We start from the raw sequence: 22,540 nt of genomic DNA on the forward strand, positions 1-22,540 counted from the left end.
TGACCACGGTCGGGGTGGGCAGCATGGCTGCTGATGCGACAACTAACATCTGCATCTTTAATCTGTACTGGAACCACGCGGCCAGTGGAACTACAAACTTCATAGATGAAGTCACCAAGGCGTTGGACGAGCAGATTGAAGCCTGCCCCCTAATTAACTTAATAGTCTGTGGAGACCTTAATATCGATTGTCTTGACCATCAGGACACACCAGGTCACAAGAAGACTGTCAACAATTTAGAATCTCAATTGGCAACTCAATGGTCTCTGGAAATGGAACTACGCGACTTGATGATATTGAATGGTCAAACGGTAGGCGATATTCCTGCTGCCCCCACGTGGAGAAGAGGCGACCTAAATTCAACCTTGGATTATATCATTGTCTCCAGTGGGATTCATACGAAAACATCCAGACTGTCCGTCCGATCAATGCAACACAGCGATCACGAGATGGTGGTACTGTCATTTGCGGCAACTGACATAAGACCTCAAGATCGCTGGGCCTTTCCAACTCGAACAGGAGTCGGTAGGATTCGCCTAAAACTAGACCACACTGAGACAGGTAATATCTTGAAAGGTCTCCAGATTTCCGAACTCACGGAATACAGCCACCTCCTAACACAATATCAAGAACGCAAAAATCACATGGCCAATAGTCTTTTTTTTCCAAAACATAAATTTGATCTTGAAGTGCAACAACGGAAACGTCTCCTACGTTGGCAGATAAGATCGACCCACAAACAAACATCTAGTGCTGCAAATGGACTTATAAAAAATTTCAAACAAAGCTATAAGAACTGGCTTAAGTCCCATAAATCTATTATGCTACAGAATGATGCGGAGTTGATGCTATCAAAAATGAAGAGCTCTAACGCTGCTGATTATTGGAGACTGATAAAGGACAACTTTGCTCCTCAACATGCTCTCCAGGCAAACCTGGTCTCTGAGTCTGAGTGGGTATCTTTTTATACCAACCTCTTTTATAACAATAATGAGGTCGCTGATTGGAGCCCACCAGCGCTGCCACTTTGGGACTTGACCTTTGATTATGAGGAAATATTGAGAGTCATTAGGAATTTACACAACTCTAGAGCCCCCGGTCCTGATGGCTTAACAAACTTTACGCTCAAGCTCCAACCAGAACTATGGACTACCTTTTGTGAGCTACTGTTCAAAAGAATCGTCAACAACCGCAAGACCCCTCTGTCTTGGAAATCAGCAGTGATCATACCTATCTTTAAAAAAGGCGATCGTTGGAATCCTAAGAACTACAGACCCATTGCACTTCTTGACGTACTGGGCAAGGTGTATGCCACTCTCCTTCAACAAAAACTGACTGAGTGGTCAACAAAATGCAATCAGATGGACCCTAGACAAACGGGATTTGTCAAAGGCTTGGGCTGCGGCATTAACCTATTAATACTAAACCTACTGAAAATGGAAGCCTTGCGCTCCAATGCCAAGATCTATCTCGCCTTGGTAGACTTGTCTCAGGCGTTCGACAGTATTAACAGAGATCTACTCTGGACTAAACTGACCAAATGGAATTGCCCTGCAAGTCTGCTGGCCGCTATTCATGAACTCCATACGAACACGACCATCAGAGTCCGCCTAGATCAAAAAGGCAATCTATCTGTACCCATCAACACCTCCCGAGGTGTCAAACAAGGCTGCCCGCTTGCAGCAACCATATTTAATTTGTTCATATCCGACATCAAGGACGTATTTAGTGGCCTACACACGTTCCCGCCAAAACTCCATGGCTCCCATGTGGACTATTTAGTCTATGCAGATGATATCATTTTGATAGACTCAACCCCCATAGGTTTACAGCGCAAATTAAATGCCGTGGAAAAATACCTAACAGATAATGGGTTAGTTATCAATAGAGGGAAATGCGAAATAATGGTCCTTGAAAGAATGCAAGGTTCCAATTTAAACCGGCAAAAATTCAACTGGTACGTGAACAAAGAACCCATCGGACGCTTTCTTAACACCAGATACTTAGGAATGCAACTAAGTGCCAGCAGAAATGACGCTCCCTGGGTGGACTCCGTGAAGAACAAATGCCGTCAATTGGCGTGCCAAGCAGCCATAATCAACAAAAAATGTGGGAAATTTACCTTAAGACCGACGTTAACCTTCTTTCAGCAGAAGGTGGTACCTTCTCTAATTTATGCTGGCGAAAATGCCTTTGGATGTGGGTTTGAAATGTGGAATTCCCTAGAAAACATCTTCTGGACCAGGGTTCTCCACCTACCCAAAGGCACCTCCACTGTTTGCATTAGATATGAACTTGGCTATATATCGATGCAAGCGAGGGTCGCTTGGAATCTTCTAAGCATCTTCAGGAAAGTAAACCTTAACACCGTTTTGCCTCAAATGAAGATTCTTCACAGCCTACAGTTCGCCAAAGCACCCACAATTGCATTCCAATGGAATAAGACATGTTATGATGTACTCAGTTTCTATGACATTTCGATGCAATTGCTGCTCGAAAATCCAGATGCCGCAAAACTGAAACTTTGGCGAAATGACTGGATCCAGACTTGCGACAAAAGAGCTAAATCTAAATCGATGCGTGAAGTACCGGCCGAAGCAAGAGCTTACGGAAACGTAACTCCATATCTAGCTTGCTTCCCGGACCAGTGGGCCCGGGCCGCCTACCTTCAGTTTAGGCTGAACGCTATGCCAACTAAAGAACGTCTTTGCTACTGGTCCCAATCTTCGGACTCGGACCTTGTGTGTCGATTCTGTTCTAACACAAAGGAATCACTTAAACACCTTATCATAACGTGCTCCGAGTTTGAGTCTGAGAGAATTAACATTTTCAACCCACTAATAATGAACTCTCAGTGCCTCACTCGTGATGACTGGTGGAAAGCTATGTTTGATGGAGCAAACAGAGCGTTGTTATATGCTTTGATTTCCTTCCTTCGTGCTATAAAGGAACGTTTACACGATAGCCCGGTGGTCCCGCTCGTTGTGAGATCCTGAGATCCGCATCTAGCACAAGTTATGGGAACCAGATGATGGGAGGAGGACTGGTATCGATTTGTGATGAATGTAGAATGCATAGCTTGGTTTTGTCTTCTTTCCTTTCTTCTTGCTTCTTTCTTTTTAAAGGTTTGTAATATAACCAATAAAAAATAAAAAATAAAAAAAATGTATCTTTTTTGTAACTATTGTACTACCAATGTATTTATTTTCATCCTTCCATTTTGTATTTTGAGGCTCCCTTTGTTCAGGGAAACCACAAGGGAGGCACACATTTGCTGTCCTGACCGTTCTGACTCCATTTGAGCCCACATGAAGGGGAGCCTCCATATTGGTTTAAATGGGTTTAGGCCAGTGTAGGTCCCTGGGCTCTCCTTCCGGGGAGGGTGATCTACGCTGAGTGGCAGTCCTACTGACCAAACAGTATGGTTGGTTATCTGATCCTTTGCCCCGGCCCACTCTAGTGATTAGTGGTATTTAAGGCCCGGACTAGTTCCTGCTTCCCTCTCTTACTGATTTGTTTTGCCTCTTGCTGAAGGAGTTTTAGCTTGGCACCCACAATTTTTACTGTTTTGTTAACCCATACTAGCTGATTATAGCAGTTTGGGCGTATCCTAGTTTGCCTTTTTTTGCTTCTAGATGGCCAGTTTGTACTTACTGAATTTTTCGGCTACTTCCTCCCATTTACTGCGTCAAGCCTTTCATGCTGGAACCATTTTCTGGGCCATTTACTGTTGCTTTCCATCGTTTACCGCCAGTGTCTTCTGCTTGTCTATGTATTGCTGCCGTCGCCTGGAAGGGTGCTGAGCCAACAATACCCAACTTATTCTGCTGCTTGGCACGTTTATTGGTGCCACCAGCCATTATCCCTGTCGTGGGATTTTTTTCTGCTGAGCTGCCATCACTCTTTGTCCACTGAACTGCCAAAAGTCAACTTCAGTGGTTACCTTCTCTTCAACACTGGGTTGTTTCCTTCTGGCTGGAAGCCCATTTGTTCCTTTACATGGCTGTGTGGATAGTCATTGGCTCATCATTCAAAGCCCTGGGTATCGGATCCTGTAAACTGCACCTAGGAAAGATGCCTTTTCTTACTGGTTTCGCCGTGCTGGATCTGCTTTTGTCAAAACTGCCATTGTGAGTACCTTCCTCTGAGTCCTGGGGTGGTTGATTATTGAAGATACCCAGCCGCAGAGACCCTTCCAGTCTATGGTTGAGATTCTCGTGAAGCAAGTTTCAGTCACATTTTCCATTGGCTTACATTGAGGGCCTTCCTGCTATGCTGTTATGTTGCATCTTCCTTTGGGGCTTATGGTTTATCCTCCAACCTCTGGATCTCTTCATTGAGTTTTCCTCTGGTCCTCTCTGGGATTTTTTGCTGCAGAATCCGCACCGGTAGGGTAAAGCAGTCTTAACTGAATTATTCCCAATACCGTGGAAGGCCCATTGACTTCTATGGAAGTTTTTTACCAATCCTGCAACTCTGAAAGTCACTCATTCTCTCGAACTATATGATGCCTAGGTTGGTTGCATACCATCTATTTCTGACAGCAAGAAACGAGCATGGCTGTGGTACCAGGAGGGACTCTTAGAAGTCCCCTATTGTTCAGATAGACCATAAAACGTTGAGTATGCATCTGTGGTCCCCAGAACCCAACTGAGCTCCTGGTGAGAGGTACTTAATTTGACTTGACCACAAAACAACTCATAGAAATTGCATTCTAATGGTCACTTGTAGACGCATAGCACATTCATAACAATAACTAATAACCCAATCTAACCCTTGTTTGAGTAATCCTGGAGGTTAGTAAAGGTTACTTTGTATAAGTTGTATTGTCCATAAACCAAGATTTTAATGTATGGTATCACTGTGGTTCCCTTTCAGTGCTCAAAGGCCTATTGGGCCTACGTTTCCTATCCCTTTAATTTCTCTTTATTTCAATTCACACTGTCTCAAGCAGTGTGAGTGGGAAGCACAAAAAGGCTGACATTCGGATGTAGTTCTCAGGAAGATAAAGTTGATTTTCACAACTGAAACAGAAGAAGGATTCTTCAATAGTGGATCATGGGTAAAATAAAGTTCTCTTACAAGGTTCCTGGTTTTGGCTCATCCTGGCCCTCCTCCTATGTCCAGTGGAATACCCTGGTCTCTGTGTGCATGCTGTATGTTTCTGGGCCTCCCAAACCCACTTCCAGGGAGTCTACGGTAGGCGGGCCTCCAGGAACAACACATCACATAGATGGGTCTTCCTCCTCACTGTTCCACTCTGCAAAGGGCTTGCCGGGATGGGCTCTGGGAGGTTGCTATCAGTTGACCACTTCCCAGTGCTAGGGCCCTGGTCCCCATAACACTCCCTCCTTGCTACCCCAGCTATAGGCTTCATATCCCACAGTGAGATTGAACCATCTCTTACTTTATCCCACCTCTGAAGACTGCCCTTGACTGACCTGGTCGGCAAGACACTCGCTGGTCTCTCAGGCTGTAAGGAGGCCTGCTCTCTTCCCTCCTCATCAGGTCTTATAACTCTGCCTCCCTCTTTTTGCTTTATACCATCCTGCTCCCAAATGGAAATGGTTTTCTCCTTCACCTCCTCAACCCCTCCTCTCGAAATAACTCTTTCCCTAATCACCTCAATAAATCCCTCTTTCCAGATGGTAACCCTTCTCCATCGAACCTCAGCCCTCTCCCTCCAACATCCTCAATGCCCCTCACTCTAGACAATAACAATTCTCCACCAATGTAACCTCCTCCCTCCAATGTTCAGCACTCTCCTCCGAGCTCTCCTCTAAATAGAGATCTCACTTGCCAGTGATGGGCTCATCCCCAAACATATATCCTAAACTAGAAATAAATGGACACACCCCAGTAGGGAATGAGACCAAGAGATAGATTGCAAGTTGAACAAAGTTTTATAACAGATATAAGATGCACGCAGAGAACTCTGCTGCTCTGAGAGCGCTCTGCTAAACATTACATGAGCAGCACATTATAAGAGTGAAAACGCGTCACTGCTGGCAATTTGATATAGGTACATAATACTTGAATGTCATAGGCTCAATGTCCAGTACCAGTATGGATACATAAGGGACAGTTGGACCGGACTGGCTCGAGGCTTGGGTGTTCGTTGAGCAGCACGTGGGTCAGCTGGGCTCATATCCGTGGGGTGAAGGTCAGACACGCACGATGAAACATATCTAACTAATCTATCTTAGCAAAACAGGAACTGAAGGCATGCAACAAATAACAATGGGAAAACGTGGACAGTCATGGGGATGCTGTGGAGTTCATTTTGTTCGATATCTGATTGATTTTGCTCTTTGAACCTTAAGGACCGTTAAACTCTGATGGCTGGGCCCAGGTGCCCACCTTGTACGTTTTGCTCTGTTTGATGCCCCATGATAGAAGCCGACATGTGTTAGGTTTACTAGTGAAATACAACGGTGGGGGATTAGACCTGGGATGGGTGGATGGCCTGTTCATAAAATGAGGGTCAGATGTGTATCTGCATCAAGAGAGGTTGGGGGACTGTGACTTCTTGAGGTGGGGGTCGAGAGGGCATAGACAGGTTTGTGGAGACGGATGGGCACAGGCGGCGGTTCTGCTCCGGTCACACACAGGGCAGTGAGCTCAGAGGAAGAGAAAGAATACTGTATCTGGCAACAATTCGTGCCTGGGCTTCCGCGAGAAAAGAGCTTGTGGGATGCAGACAGAGGAGGAGGTGTTGGGGGTAGCTGGGCTGGCTGTGTGAGGCACTGGACAGTGGGAGAGATGGCTTTTGGAAATCATTGTGCAGCCTAGTAAACCGATGGAGTTTGGGGAAGTATAAAATGAAGTCTCTATGTGTCCTCCAATGGCTCCCGCTCTCTGTCTTCAGAGGGCAGAACGTGGGGACGTCTCCCGCGATTGGATGAGCATACGATTCATTCCATACAGAATGTACAGGGGGGTCGAAAGGACCCTTCCTCCACCTTTCTCCAGTTCCTTCTCAAACACCTATCCCTCTTTGACTTTGCAATCTGTCTTTTATAGTCTGTTTTTTTCTCCCTTTGGGTGGTGGTGAGTGGCATGGATTGAACCTGTGAAGTGTGGGCTGGTCTATGATTTGCCATGTGCTTGTGGTCAGGTGGTCTAAAAGGGTTGGCCTGAGCTTATATCAAGGTCTGCCACCATCTGAACTAGCTCTGTCTGTACTGATTCACTTGGAAATGGTAAGGAGAGAGGAAGAACAATGTTGGTTTGTTCTGTTCCTCATGCAGATAATATATGTACATATCCTTTCATTCTGTTCATGTTTCAAGTGCAACTTTGTATACGCCCCACCCGCTAGTCTGACTCATACTTTCAAATGTTTCCTTCCGCAGAGGCGCTGAATGAAGATATGTATTTCCACACTTGCCTGTATGTAGGGAAATGTATACCTTCCTACGCTGTGTGATTAGCTCTGGCTAGGGAATTGGAAGGGCTTTCTAGGTGCTTCACTGTTAGGATTAGAGGTAACCTCAAGTGGTATGGACCTGGCCCGCTTTAAATGGTGGCCATTTGTGTATGCCTACTGTAAGTGGGCCCCAGTTTTAGTACAGGGGCCCTGCTGCGGTAGTCTGGTGATCCATAATATACTTGCTATGGGTCCAGCATCCACTAGCTTGGAGGGTTGTAAGACAAATGATTGAATCTAAATGGTCGACAGGACAAATGGTCGACACCAAAAGGTCGACAGGTCAAATGATCGAATTATTTTTTTTTTCTTTTTCACTTTTTTTTTTTGGGGGGCACACCCCCAACCCCCTTTTTTTGCTTAAAACCACTTTTTTTCCCTAAACGAAAACCTAAAAAAAAATATATAACTAAAAAACAAAATCGATCATTTGTCCTGTCGACCAAATTGTGTCGACCTTTTGACTGTCGACCATTTGACTAGACACCAGCTTGGAGCAGTCCCCGGCCCCTTGTACCACCCTGCTGTTGGTTCCCAAGATTTGGTGTCTTTGCCAGAACACCTTTTACTTTCAGATATTCTGCTGCTTTGCTCAAGTAAAGGAACCTATTGAGTTGCCTAAACCTCCTCCTCAAATACAGAAGTCTATAAAAAGAACTCAACTGTTTATTTGGGACGGTTCAACCTGCTTCCTTTTTTGCCCTTTTGTGTATTTGTGTAAACATCTTTCATCTTGTATTTGCCTTTCAAATGAGTGTCAAGCAATGCATTGCCACCATTCTTCCTGTTTTTTTTATTCATGTAGCAGAAATGCAGCCCCATTACCTCAGCGGCAAGGTCACTATGCCTAGAATTCTGCAGTAACGTAGATGTTGTCCTCCCAGCCCCACAGTCTACTCTCTGTACAGAGACATTGGTGCCACACACATATCAAGCACCAAATAATGTATAATGATAACCTTTTCTTGCAGCAGGGCAAATGCACAAGTGCGCTAGCATTTACAAAAATGCCCCAGTTAACTCCTTTTTTTTCTGGGTACTCCTTCCATTCTTGTACTGTGAGGTTCCTCATATGTGAAGTAGTTGTGTTACTAGCTTTCTCTCCCTCCACTTGTCTGCCTCCTTTTCGCCAGACTCCCAGAATTTTCATGTTTGAAACCCCTCTCTCTCTCTCTCTCTCTCTCTCTCTCTCTCTCTCTCTCTCTCAGATCACAGATGTCAAGGAGAAGCTGAAGCTCATGAAGCGTTTCTGGGTCACGCTACCGCACACCCTCTGCAGTGACGACAAGGTCGCGGCTGACGTGACCAATGAGGACAAGTGCTGGAATGGCCAGGCTCGGGGCAGGTAAAGGCAAAGGCGCAAGACGCCCAGGGCACTTCTGAACTGTGGGTTCTGGTAGAGCGGCAAGACAGAGCTCAGCAGCAGAAGGTGGTTTACTTGCCTGGGAGAACTAAGATGCAAGGATAGGCAAAACAAGCCAATCATGTGTAGGGCCGATCAAGACTAGAATGGACCTTTTAGGTATGTTGGTGAGTTGAGATGAATGGAACACGGAAATTTTAAGGAATTTTGGGACCCAGGGCACAGGCACCTTTGGGCCCCTCCCCCCGAACCAAAGAAATGAAGGGATCTAGAAACGTTGGTCATGCCCCTGCCCTCAGTCCAATAACAGCTTGTTATGCTGCCTCACAGCAATCAAAATATGCATGGCTACTCGCTTCCAGTCCCCTTACCTTATTTCGGCTTTGCTGGAATCTGAATAATACACAAGCAATATTTCAAGGGCAACATTAGCAGTCCATGACAAGGGTACAGGACACATTTTATAAATAGCAGCCACAATGAGGGTGTAGTCTTAGATGCAGGACACAGATCAGTAGTCGCCGAAAGAAGGTACAGATAACTAAGCATAGACAGAGGGCTTATATTAGCACTCGCACCACATGTAAAAGTGCTGACGTATGGGGATAGATTGGAAGCAATGGGAGAGGTACTCTGACCATTGAATAGAATCGATAGTGGGGATACATTAGAAGCTACCTGAAAGATGCATGTATGATAACATAGACGGAGTAGAAGAGAACTATTCTTTTCAAGAGGTATATTAGCCACTGAAGAAACAAATCACTTTGTGGTGTGCAATGTATCAAGGCCACTATTATTATACATGACCCAACACTACAGCTTGTTATGCCATGGGTGCCTCTTTATTTTAAAAACATACCCGCAGAACTAAATCACGCTTAGGGGCTGACAATTTTGAAATGTCTAGAGAATGGCAATTTTGACAGATTAGGCAGCTAAAGAATGAAATGGTTGCCCGGGATCTCACATGCTCGTAAGAGGGGAATCTAGGATTTGAGCCCGTTCTGCATGTGACACGTCGTTTCTCAGATGTTACTATGCAGCCAGCTGCAATTATATTGGTGAATGTTTCATTTTTGTGAACTAAAATATTACCCTGTTTTGTAGAACTGACTTGGAAAGTACACAAATCACACAATAACCCACCTTGACGTTATGTAAAAACATGAAAGGCAAACAGAGAATGTAAATTATTACCAGAATATTAATTGATGTGAGCTTAAAAGATTTCATCTGGTTTTTGTATTTTAAAGTTTAAATACACCCACAGCACAGACTTGTTGACTTCTATTCATGGTGTGCAGAAGTACCTTTGAAATTGTAGAACATTGCAACCCATTTCTTGTGCCAAATCAAGCACACCTGAAAATATTCTCGGCAGAGGACTGGATATATGGTCACCTCTCTAATGTCTATGACGACTTCACCAAAATGGTCTACATAAAAAGAAAGATCGGGCAATAGTTAAACAGTGCTAACAGTGTGTGAGAATGCCAACCTTCTCACAGAAGGCAGCAGAGTACTGTGATGAGGTGCGCTAGCACATTTCATAACATGCGCCAAACAAGATTTGAGAATCTGCCCCCCTCTGTGTACCACAGTGAACAAAGAAAGCTTTACAGCTGTAATTGATCGGCACAGAATATACTTGTGAATAACGTCCAGGCAGCAGGTTTGGAGCATGTTAAAAATGGGCACTGCCTTATTTAAATCAAGCAGCCATTTGGACCCCTCAGCCCTTGGTGGGGGCCCTGGGCATGAGCCCCAATTGCCATCCCATAACGATGTATCTGCAAGGTTTTTAGGGTACGAAGGGGATGGGGTTAAAAGCAAGAGCTCTGGATATTGTATCTCCTTGGCTTAATGCCTGCAGGGTCAGAGTAGATGTCTGTGTGTTTCCTTTATTTGCCAACATTGCAGTGTCCCTGTTGTAAGGACATAGTTGCCCAGTTTACCTTGGGAAGGTGTGAACTGTCGCTTGTATGTTCATCTTTTGTAGATCCTGCCCTTTAAATAATCTTCAGGCTGTTTTGTTTGTCTGCTGTTGGCAGAATCCCCAGATTTTGAGTTGGGTGTCAAGATGGTGGAGCGGGTATCACCTGATTTCAAGGGTCTACCCAATACTTCCACGGTCCCGCTGTCACACACACATCCACTTTTCACCTTTGTACTGAACTGTGAAAGGCTCGGCCTGTTAGCTTAGAGGTTATTTACTCAATGTCCTACGTTGAATTTGTGTTCCCCTCTACTTGCCTCTTCTTCTCTCAGGTACTTGCCAGATGTGACTGGGGATGGACTGGTGAGCCAGATCAATAACCCTGAGGTGGAGGTAAACATCGAGCAGCTGGACCTGCGCACACGCCAGCAGATCATGCAGCTTCGTGTCACTACTAATCGCCTACGTAGTGCGTTCAGTGGCAACGACGTAGACTTCCAGGACGGAGCTTGTGAGTATATGCTACAGCCATGTACCCTGTGAGTGATGCACTGAAGCCTGCTGGCTAAGCATCAGATGCCAAACTGAGGGCATTAATCAAGATACCACACATGCTGCCAAATGATGAGCTACACACAACACACCGCTCTTCCCAGACTGCTCGCTATGTACAGCTCGGCCATCAATCGTGCAAGCACCATTTGCACACAGATAATAGGTACCCATACCAGCAAAAGCAGTGCACATTCTGATCACACGCAATGTGTACTTTTGTATTTCTATTTTATTTCTTCAGTGCTTAACGCTTAAGCGTTTCACAAAACATAAACAGTACAATGGGGTGAAAATTAACAGTCACGCTAAAAGATCAAGCAGAGAGATGTTAGGCGTTATATCGGGTTTAAAAGATGGGATGAGAAGAAGTAGAGCACAAGGTAAGAGGGAGGGTGTTGCAATGCTCCGGAGCAAGCAAACTAAACGAGCGAAAATGAGAGGTGCGGGGGGATGGGGCAGTTAGGAACATGTTGGGGAATAGGAGAAGCTCAGAGAAGATAGATAAGAATGGGCCAGGCCATAGAGGTATTTAAAGACGATACAGAGGCCCTCATTACGACGCTGGCGGAAAGTGACTGACCGGACCGCCACAGCGTAAATAGCGTTTCCGCCATTGCAAGAAGGAGCAAAGTGCGGCCCATTCCGACCCATCGGGCACGAGCACCACGGCATGGCGGAAGTGCAAAGTCCGCGATGGCGGAAATGACCCCAAAACGGCCCACACCGCCGCCGTACGGCGCCCTAGGTGCAATACCGCCACCCATCACAGCGGACACCGCAGTGTGCGCCTACCGTAAAGTACGGTGACCGGAAATATACGGAAACGGAAGTTAAAACACGGGCCTGGAACGGGAAACAACCCGCCGTACACCTATAAAACCACTAAAACCACACAACCACTAAAATCACCACCCTGAGACACAACCCAACCCGTCATCCACCCTAGCGAAACCAAGAAAAATGGGAAAAGTAGCGAAGAAAGCGTGCGACCGCAAGCGGCAGGTCCACTTCTCCCGTGAGGAACTCACCGTGCTAACAGAGACCCTCCAGGAGAATGCTGCCGTCGTCTTCTCCACGCAAATGACCAGGACGGCACTCGCAAACAAGAAGGCCATATGGGCTCTGGTGGCACAGCGGGTAAGTGCGGTGGGGACCGCACCCCGCACCCCACAGCAATGCAGGAAGCGGTGGGACGACCTGCGGATACGCGTCCGCAGCATACTCTCTGCCAACCGCAACATTGCCACAGCCACTGGGGGAGGGTCGGAATCACCAATCAAGCTGACCCCCTGGGAAGAAATCTGTGCCTCCACCATCGGAATGGAGAGCATAGAGGGAGTCGGAGGGATGGAGAAAGGAGTGCAGACATCCGAAGATTCAGGTAGGTGGGCCTAATGAAACAATGCTAAATCCACAAAGTCCATCCATTCGAAGCACCATGTGTCCCCATAGTGCAACAGAAACACATGTCCAGGAGAACGTCCACACACATTGGCCTGATAGCGCACGGTAAAACCCACAATAAATACATAAATAATTAAAAACCCCTAAAACACGCACTACACGTGCAGCAGGCACACCCTAACTGCAGGCTGCCAAACAACTGCACCCTCACTCCACACACAAATGGAAGCACCTCCAAGGCCCCGACCCAAATCACCCTCAGGTACCACCCCAATGCATGTGATACATTGCCATTCCAATTCCCACAGACCCACCAATAACCCTCGCCCTCCTTTACTCCACCACAGGGTCCGATCCAAACGACGAGCTCCAGGACACCCCTACCAGCACACCTGCAAAGAGGGCCAAGACCGACGGCCAAAGACCCTCCACCTCAGCTGCACGCATCAAGACACGGCAGCAGCACAAATCAAGTGGCAGCACACAGGAGGGAACATCAAAAGGCACCCCAGCAGCCAGCATGGCCACAACACCACCACCACAGGTCCCCCCAACGGATGCCACAGAAGGCACTGCCTCCGGTGGCAGCAGCACCATAGGTGACACCCCATTGATGGCAGCATGCTCCGACACAGAAGACGGGGATGTCGAAGTCAGATCCATCCATGACCTGTCCCAATCCCCCTGTCTGTTCCATCCCGTACACCATGAGGATACCACGCAGGGGCACCCACAAGACGACGACTGGCCATCCCCCACAAGCCCTGTGGCAAGGCAACATGAGGACAACAGCCCCTCTGTGACACCCCCGCAAATGGCCATGGCCCAGCAGAGGCAACAGTCCCTCGACCAGTTAATCGTGCAACAGCAGCAACTGGCCACGCTCCTCAAGGACCATGCCGATGAATGTGGGGGCACTAAGGCAGACATAGAAACATCAACTGAGACACTTAGGGCAGAAATGGAGAGAAGTACAGAGACACTAAGGGCACAAATGGAGAGTAGCACCGAGTGCCTGAGAGTCCAAATGGAGAGTAGCACCGAGAGCCTGAGAGTCCAAATGGAGAGAAGCACCGAGAGCCTGAGGGGGGAACTGCATGCGACGTCCAAAGACGTATGTGCCGAACTTGCCGCAGTGCGCCGTGTGCTCACTGAGCTTTTGCAAACCCTTAGGGACATGCATGGACGTGAGCAGGCAGAGACATCATCCGTTGCAAGTTCCGTCCAGGGCAGCCCCCAACGTAGATCTGGGAGGAACCTGCGCTCCACAGGCAGGGGTGCCCCTGATACCCGCAGAGGGGGCTTGCAATAGCGACTGCCCACTGACGATGAGCATCTTTGGACACTGGTGTTCGGGGGGGAGGTGGGAGGGTGGAGGGGGTGTGTTGGGCTCACTTGGGTGGCGGGTCGATAGGGTGTACAACATGATATCACATATGCCATAAAAAGTGCACGATCAACCAATGAGATGTGTGGACATTGATCTTTGTGTACTAGGCCATTATAGGCGTACAGTCCATATTGTGCATGTACCAGACACACACAGTGCCACGCATCCCGTGTCCATGTATCAGCCACCAGGCGTGAGTGCTAGAAGCATGCATCAATGAGATGCTGACGAATGTCACGGCCCTCCGGTGCCTCGCAGACTCCTTGAGGTGCTGCCACATCCCCACCCTCATCATGACCATCATCAGGTGCTTGCAGTTCTGCGTCAGGGGGCATGGGCACATTTCTACGTACGCACATGTTGTGGAGCATGACACATGCCATCACCATCTTTGCAACCTTCTCATGGCGGTACAGGAGTGCCCCGCCAGACCTGCTGAGGCACCGGAAACGGGTCTTCAGTAGGCCGAATGCCTGTTCAATGACTACACGGGTACGTGAGTGGGCATGGTTGTAGTCCTCCTCATGCTGGTCCCGTGGGTTGCGGACTGGTGTGAGGAGCCATCTCTTCAGTGGATACCCGGCATCACCTGTATGTGGACGAGAAACGTATGATGTGGAATGCCATTGCTACGTACGCACACCCCCGCCCCCTTCCTGCCAGGTCATTGCCGAATCACATACCCCACATTATCATGCATGTAATGAGACTCACCGAGTAGCCAGGATCTGTTCCCTGCGTGTCGCTCCATGTAGCGTGGTATTGTAGAGTTCCTCAAGACCATAGAATCATGGGTTGATCCAGGGAATCGGCCACAACAATGTGTAATGATCCTGTTGGAGTCACACACCATTTGTACATTCAGGGAATGAAATTGTTTTCGGTTGCGGTACTGGGCCTCCATGGCATGTGGGACGACCAATTCCACATGGGTGCAGTCGATGGCACCAATGCAACCCGGTATGCCGCCAAGTGCATGGAATCCCACTTTTGTGTTGGTAATTTCCTGCTCCGAGCGTGGTAGAGAGATGTAGTCGTCTGCGTGCTTCAGGAGGGCATCGAGCACTTGCAATAGTGTCCGTGAGAACAGTGGCTGTGATATGCCATGCAACTGTCCGACTGTGTGCTGGTAGGTGCCTGTGGCCAGGAAGTGGAGTACAGACACCACCTTCAGTAGGGGTGGGATGGCGGTTGGGCTATCTATCATGCTGACAAGGTCAGCCTGTGTCATGTCCACAATGGCGGTTATGGTGTCCCGGTCCAAACGGTAGAGGGTGTGGATCTGTTCATCAGTGAGGTTGAACGGATGTGCTCGGAGGCGTGGGATTGCGGGCTGCCTGCGTGGTGGTAGTGGCTGTGCTGGCGGCCCTTGCTGGCCCTGCCTTGGCCTCCTCCTCCTCCTGCGTCTCCTCCGTGCGGCCGGTTGTAGTTGGTGTTCGTCTTCTTCTTGGAGTTGGAGTACTTGCAGTGCTATCAAGTCCCCCAGGGCCAACATCGCGAGTCCTGCCGGTAGCATTTCGGAGTGGTTGTGGGAGGAGACTGGGCGTGAAATTTATGTGTTTCCAGGCTGAATGGCCTCCACCTGTGGTGATTCATTCCACCTGTGCAAACTGCTCTCCCCTTTGGCCGAGCACGTCCCGCGCACAACGCTGCAATTCGTGGAATGGCATCTTGCTATTGCAATCTTGTATTTGTACCCGATGGCCGTGTGACATTGGTTGATATGTTCATTCTGTTGTGGTCCCATTGTTTCACGTACCATCTGTGCAGTCGCGAACAGAGTTGTGAAGGGTCAGTGGAACGTAGTACTCGAGTAACGGTGGGCCCTCATTCATCACTGTACCGAGTTGCAACGACGGGCGGGGCGTCCCATTCGTGGGTGAAGGCAGTTGCCATTTTCACACACTGCCGCACTCGATGGATTAATTAGTGTTTTCAAACGGCCACAGATGCCTCTTCGACGTGATGTTGCAAATGAGGAATTCGAAGGGCGGCGCTTTCGGTTTTCAGCTAGCGGCGAGGAGATGCCCACAGGTCTGACTGCAAATATAACGTTCTATTGTTCAATGTCCTTGGGACAGGGGCCATGGCGAGAATGCTATGATTGATATGAATAGTATGGGATGCGCAATTGCGTAGTGGACGATAAGGCAGGACGTTCCCAAATACATGTTACTTCACTAGACTGGAATTACGTGCTGGGGCACTGTGGATTTTGCAGGCTGCATAACGCACAGACTCAATGGATATTTCTAATGTTATGTGAGTAAATATTCAGGCGTTTTCATTACGGGATGAGGGAATGATGAATGGATGCATGGGCAGGTGATTTGATACAGTGTTTGCCATGTACAGGGCTTCTTGGGATCTGTCCGCCCCCCCTGCGCTATGTGATGCAGGGCTGCCATAGTGGGACCATCGTCTATCTGGCCTTGTTGAGCCCTCCCTGTCTCGACGCGCCTTCAGACACTTGTGTCCATGCACGTTACCAATCCCATCTGAAGGATTCTGTTTTCACAGGCGCATGCACAGGTACACTCGTTTGTGATGGTGTTTTCACCTCGATATAGGTAGTTATGATTCGCAAGTGGTTTTGGGGTGGTGATGATCCTTTGGAGTGGGCTTGCATGCATATGGCTGTGGATCTAGTGTGATCATTGAAGTGAGTTGTTCGAATGTAGTTCTGATGGCCATTCTATTCTGTTTCTTTTCTTTTGGTTGACAGGTATCTCCTCCCCTTTTGCCACTGCCATCTGTATGCCACTCCTGCAGATGGATTTTAGTCCCGACACCTGCTGCTTCGTGTTAATCAGTGGAGCAGCATTACGATCTTATGGGACGATCGCCAATGGGCCACATGCCCTTACGCAGTACTGGTGGCTCGGAGCAACATTTCGGCCTTTCAGCTGGACTAGTGCCTCCCCATTGGGACGGCCCTGCGGTTCTGTGCGCTTCCATGTTGCCTTTTCGTACGTGTATGTGGCTCTGTGTACCATGAGGGAACAGGGCGTCACACGAGTAGTGGCTGGTCATTTCTTGCGGATGCAGCCCACAATGGTGAAATGTGTTTTGGAGTTCATGGCCTGATGGCTGTATGGGCTTGGTGATATTGATGTGCATTAAAATTCTATTCTGATATGGGCCGTGTAGCGTTCTTCTTTGCAAGTGATGTGGCATATTCCTATTTGGGGAGCGATGTATTGTGAGGGGATCTGCATTGGGTTCCAGCTTCGGAGTTTTGTTGCGTGGTCCTGTACTGGGCGCGTTTGCCTACGAAGCCCGTGAGGTCAGGGATGGGGGCTGCCAATATGACAGTTTGAATGTTGTCATGCTCAGGGGCGGGGGATTGGGTTTTGTGTGACAGATGCCGGTCAGCCAGGTGGACTGGTGGAATGTTGTGATTTTCTGAATATTGCTGGTCACAGGTGCCTGAGTTTGCGTGCGTTTCTTGGTGGGGGACTGTGGTCATGTCCATTGGGATGGCTTCTGTATTCGTGCCATCTGTGCCCTGCAGCTCCCATTGGCCCCTCTTGAGGTCCATTTGTTCGTTGGCATGCATGGGTGACTGTGCATTTCACTGGTTGCATTGTGGCTTCGTTGCACCTACGGGGAGTTGTACTTTGTGGGCAGGGAGCGGTGTACGGGCAGTCAGTGGGGCCGTTTACGGTTGATTCGCGATGCCGTACTTCTCACCATGGCGGAATGGTGCATTCCGCCATGCTTGATGGCGTTAGGTACATGTCCGCTGGGGTCGGAATTGGCGTACCGTTGCGCCATGGTGGTGTTTACGGTTTGGCATGGCGCGCGCGCGCGTGCTTGGTGCAGTTAGCGTTGGCGTTCACTACGGTGTCGCTAATGGCATCGTACTTTGCGGTGACGGGTCATAGTCGCACCGAGCGCTATTCGATGGCGGTATTGCATTTCCGCCATCGTTTTCCGAATTCCGCCAGGGTCGTAATGAGGGCCAGAGTGAGTTAAAGTGTAGACAAGAATCAAAAGTAAGCTATTATAGAGAGCGTAGATTAGAAGAGATGGGCTCATGGTGCGATAGCAAATTTAAGACATGAGCAGAACAGCGAAGAGGAGTAAGATGAGTAGAAGGAAGACCAAAAAGGAAAGGAGAACATTAGAAAAGTTGAAGGAAACAAGAGAAGAGCTTAGAGGCAGTAAAGGTAAGGAACCGACAGGCTTTCCGGATGTGGTACAGTTGGTAGCAGGAGGAACGTGATATAACAGAAATATCAGAAGAGAAGGAAAGTAAAGTATCAAAGACAACACCCAAGTTAAGTGAAGTAGAAGTGATGTGCAGAGTGGAGGGGGGAAGCGAGATTGAGAGAGGGGACAGAAGTGGAATAATAGTATTAGCGGGAAGGAAGAGAACCTCTGTTTTAGAGGGATTATGGTGAGTATAGCGAGAAGATAGAAAGACTTGAGAATTGTCAGCATGTAGACGGTAAGAAAACCGAAAGGAGGAAATAAGAGACCCAAGGGAAGAGCTATAGAGTGTGAGAAGAAGGGGACCACGGTTAGAACCATGGAGGACACCGTGTGAGAGCGGCAGGATAGGGGAAGGATGATGAGCCTAGGAGACTGAGAAAGTATGACCTGAAAGATAAGAGTGAAACCAGTTGAGAACAGAGTCTTGAAAAACAGAGAAGGCAAGAGAGGAGAGAAGAATAGAATGGCCAACTATATCAAAAGCAACTAGCACTGCACAAGCCACAGCAACACATGTTTCTCTCACACACCCAAACTGTGTGCAGCAGAATCAGCAATAGAGCAAAGATCCCCCTGGCCCACATCATATGCAGCAGGGCAAACCTCCATTACTCACAAAGCTTTTACAGCACAAACAGCCACACTCACAACAGGTACAACTGCAGCAGTGCCCAGAGTACCTTAACTGCTTCAACTTAGGTTTCTTTGTTGACTAGATCTTTAATTTATGTAGTTAACTAGTTCTTCTTAACTAGTCAGAACTAGTTACAGCTTCTCGTTCTGTAATGCAGAAAACATTTTAGTAGTTGGCTGTACTGTTATGAGCTCCATGATTGTAGCTCAGTGATTGATCACGGATGTGTTTGTTTTCAGATGACGATGGTAGCGGTGGATCTGGTGGTGGTGAGCGCTACAGCGAGGACCGGCCAGTGGGGACCAACCCTGGAGGACGACCTGATGAAGGCCGCACCACTCGGAAAGAACGGCCTGGCAAGGGCAGTCGGCAAAATGATCGCAGTAATGGCCACAGTGGCAGAGCATCCCTCACAGTTGTGGTTATGGGCCTCTTCTTGCTCACCTGGTGCTGGCGATAGCTCCTAGCAGGCCCTCTCTTCTTTCCCAGTGGAGCAGCTGCGTGCAAATAAACCTCACAGGCAGATCAGGAACCATTTGACCCTGTGCCGACCAGAAGGATCAGTCTCAGGCAGGAATCCTAACCAGATAGACTTGGTCTCATTGTCCTTTCTTCTGCATCGGAAGGGTTCTCCAGTTACTAACAATACACATGATCCCCTTTTTTTGTATCCTGGACTGCCATTAATAGTATTGGTGTAACACTACGCTGGAGATATTCAAGGGTTTAGCAATATCTTGTATTTACAAGTCTCCACGGCCATCAGAGGGTGAACTGGGTGCCAGTTACCCTGATGTCATGCACCCTCGTTGGCCTACAAATTGCACCCTGTGCTCCACCATCACTCTGTGGAAGGTGGTTGTGGTTTGCCCTTTAAGATCAAGATAATTTGCTGGGTTGGGGGGGCGGGGGTTTCATAAATTGAGTGGGGCAGAGGGGTAGTTTGACATGGTTAACAAGTGCCCGGTGCACTTCGACCTTTCTGCTTTACAAGAGTGGAAGGCATTATTTCTCAGTATTCTGGGTTTATATTGGGGTTTGTCCACAATAAGGGGGGAACAAGGGGTTTACTGCTATGAAAGGCCTGTTCCTTAGGGGATGGGGAAGGAAGGGGCTGGAAATGGTTTCTCACATCTGCTGAGCCGGGGCAGTGCCCAGCTTGGCTTGGCTTACTATCTTATTCCAGGGGCGGGAGGGGAGGTTTCTAATGTTATTGTATATTATGTCTTCCAGGAGGGATAAGGGGGTTTAAGAGAGTGAGAGTCCATGAGAGATTTTTGGAAAATTGAAGGCCAGGTCTCTGCTGACAGAGAGACCAGGAGCCCACAGCCACACTGTCCATCAAATGCTCCATCAAGTGCTCACCCAACATCCTCATTTGTAAACAAGAGCCAACCAAGCAAGATGGACCTTTGAGGATTGCGCCACAGCGACCACTCTATTATTGCCATTTAAATAGGGACTGGCCCTGGGAGAGACTCTCAGGAGATTCCCTCGCCATCTTTACTCCACTGCTGCCCTCTGATTTTATTTCTCCTGCTCAGTGTCTCCGCATGTGTTTTTATCCTTGTCAGTATTTCTCTCTTCTGCACTCCAAGCGGCTGTAGGTCCTATGTGTCTATCACCTCACTGTTTTGTTCTGCGACCACATCCTCCATCTGTCTACTTCTCCCTTGCTCTAAATGGTACTGCATCCCTTCTCTGTGTGTCTGTCTGTCACTGTGTCTGACTCTCTCTTGTCTCTCTCGCTCTCTCTCGATCTCTCTCTCTAAGTAGCACAATGTAATGTCTCTTTCTCTATAGGTACTTTTTTAATTTGATAATGGAAAGCTGGCCGTGGGTCAGTGTGCATCTGTGTTTTTTAATACACAATAAAGTTTTAATTTATTGATTTTATAACCTGTTCCCTGGTGCCTTTTTCTATTTCATAGTTTCATTAACAATGGAAGGCACTTTTAAGTTTTCCCTGAGTTACAAATGAAGGTTACATTAGCAATTCAGAATCAGTCCAATACAGTTTTGATCTCTAAACATGAGCGACTAATTAAGAATATGAAGCCATTTGCAGATCAGGTTTATGGTAAGATGGTCAGTATGGTGCCTACTTGATTTGTGCTTGTACAAAGAACTGGGTGCACTTTCCTCTCATCCTACATCATTTGAAGGGTAATCTCCAGGATGGGATCTTTACTTTTTTTTTGTTGCATCCACAAATGATTGTAAATGTGCATGTTGTGAATAATCTTGCTATCTGGTACCGAAGTTCAAGAATGGCTTTGTATTGTTATGTGAAAATTGTGCGTGCCAGCAATGGGCAGATCTAAAATGCATGGTGTTAGGCATAATTGCATGCAGTACCCTCTGGGACCACCACATACAATTAGGACTACAGGTGTAAGCAAAATCAACCTTTGGTATAAGTCTGTACTACACAGTTTGTGGTAGCGAACTGAGCAGCCAGGAAATGAGAGCAGTAAAAGAGGTTGCATAGAGGTCTTACAATCACAGTGGTTCATGTAGACACTTATACTCAAGGTTTCTTGGTAAAACACTTATTAATTTATTACACAGTCAGAAAACATCCACTAGAAGGAGGCAACTTAATATTATACACAAATATACTTCAATACCAAACCAATACGTTTCTGAGGAAATTAGGCTCCTCTGAAATAGGAGCAAAATGGCATTTCAGTTACTTTGAATGGGAGTAAAAAGGCACAAGTTAATAGAATAGATCACAAATACTTTCTTAGGTAGTGCAAATAGTTTCAGTTCACTAGAGGACTCAATTCAGTTCAATAGGCCTAGGCCAAAGTCAATGGGTTAGTGTCTTGGATAGGAAAGAGCAGTTCATGTAGTAAACGGTAAAGTATTTGCGAATGTTCTCAGAAGTAGTTTGTACGAAAAAGAATCATATGTTGAGTCACAAGCTGATTAGGCCTGCTAGTTAGGAAAGTTTCACAAACTTTCACTGCGAGAGGTAAGTTCTCTCAATCGGGTTGGCACAGTACCTTAGTATGATATGATATATGATTTGATAGTTTATTTATATAGCGCCTATACACAATGTGTTTCAAAGCGCTTCAAGGCAAGGGAGGGAACAAGGGAAAAAACAATGACATTCTTACAAGCCATGAACAGTAAGGATGTGAAATTAACTATCGTACTCGGCCTGACGACATTTCAGATAGTGCAAGAGCTAAGACATAAATAAGGAAGGGAGGGGGAGAGTGGGAAGGAAATGGAAACAGACAGGCGACTACCGTACTAGGCCTGACGACATTTCTGGTAGAGCCGGAAAAAAAACAAGAGGTGAGGGAGAGGGGTGCAGAAAGGTAGGGGAGGAACAAAACAAGCAACTATCATATTAGGCCTGACGACATTTCAGATAGTGTTGGAGGGGTGGTGGGGAGGAAAAAAACAGTAAGGGGAGGGAGGAGGCTACAGACGAGGTTGCTATCATACTAGGTCCGGGGACAATTCTGATAGAGTAAGTGCATTGAAGAAAGTAAGGGGAGGAGATAGAAAAAGGAAGAAGGGAAAGGAGGAGAGAACAGAGAGTTAGCAGTCAAAAGAGTGGAGAAGCATATGGGAAGAGTGAATACAAT

At 47.4% G+C, this 22,540-nt stretch overlaps 1 protein-coding gene across 1 annotated transcript in view; it reads left to right on the forward strand.

The window, feature by feature from the left end:
* GPC2 (glypican 2) overlaps positions 1–20,831 on the forward strand; it is a 238,017-nt gene extending 217,186 nt beyond the window's left edge. The window contains exons 8-10 of the mRNA XM_069646425.1: positions 8,638–8,774; positions 11,064–11,242; positions 19,172–20,831. Coding sequence (XP_069502526.1) covers positions 8,638–8,774; positions 11,064–11,242; positions 19,172–19,392 — 537 coding nt within the window. The 3' untranslated portion in view covers positions 19,393–20,831. The remainder of the gene's footprint in view (positions 1–8,637; positions 8,775–11,063; positions 11,243–19,171) is intronic.
* The last annotated feature ends 1,709 nt before the right edge of the window (positions 20,832–22,540 follow it).

This window comes from Ambystoma mexicanum, chromosome 1p (genome assembly GCF_040938575.1).
Source record: "Ambystoma mexicanum isolate Mex_15411 chromosome 1p, UKY_AmexF1_1, whole genome shotgun sequence".
Classification (NCBI taxonomy): domain Eukaryota; kingdom Metazoa; phylum Chordata; class Amphibia; order Caudata; family Ambystomatidae; genus Ambystoma; species Ambystoma mexicanum.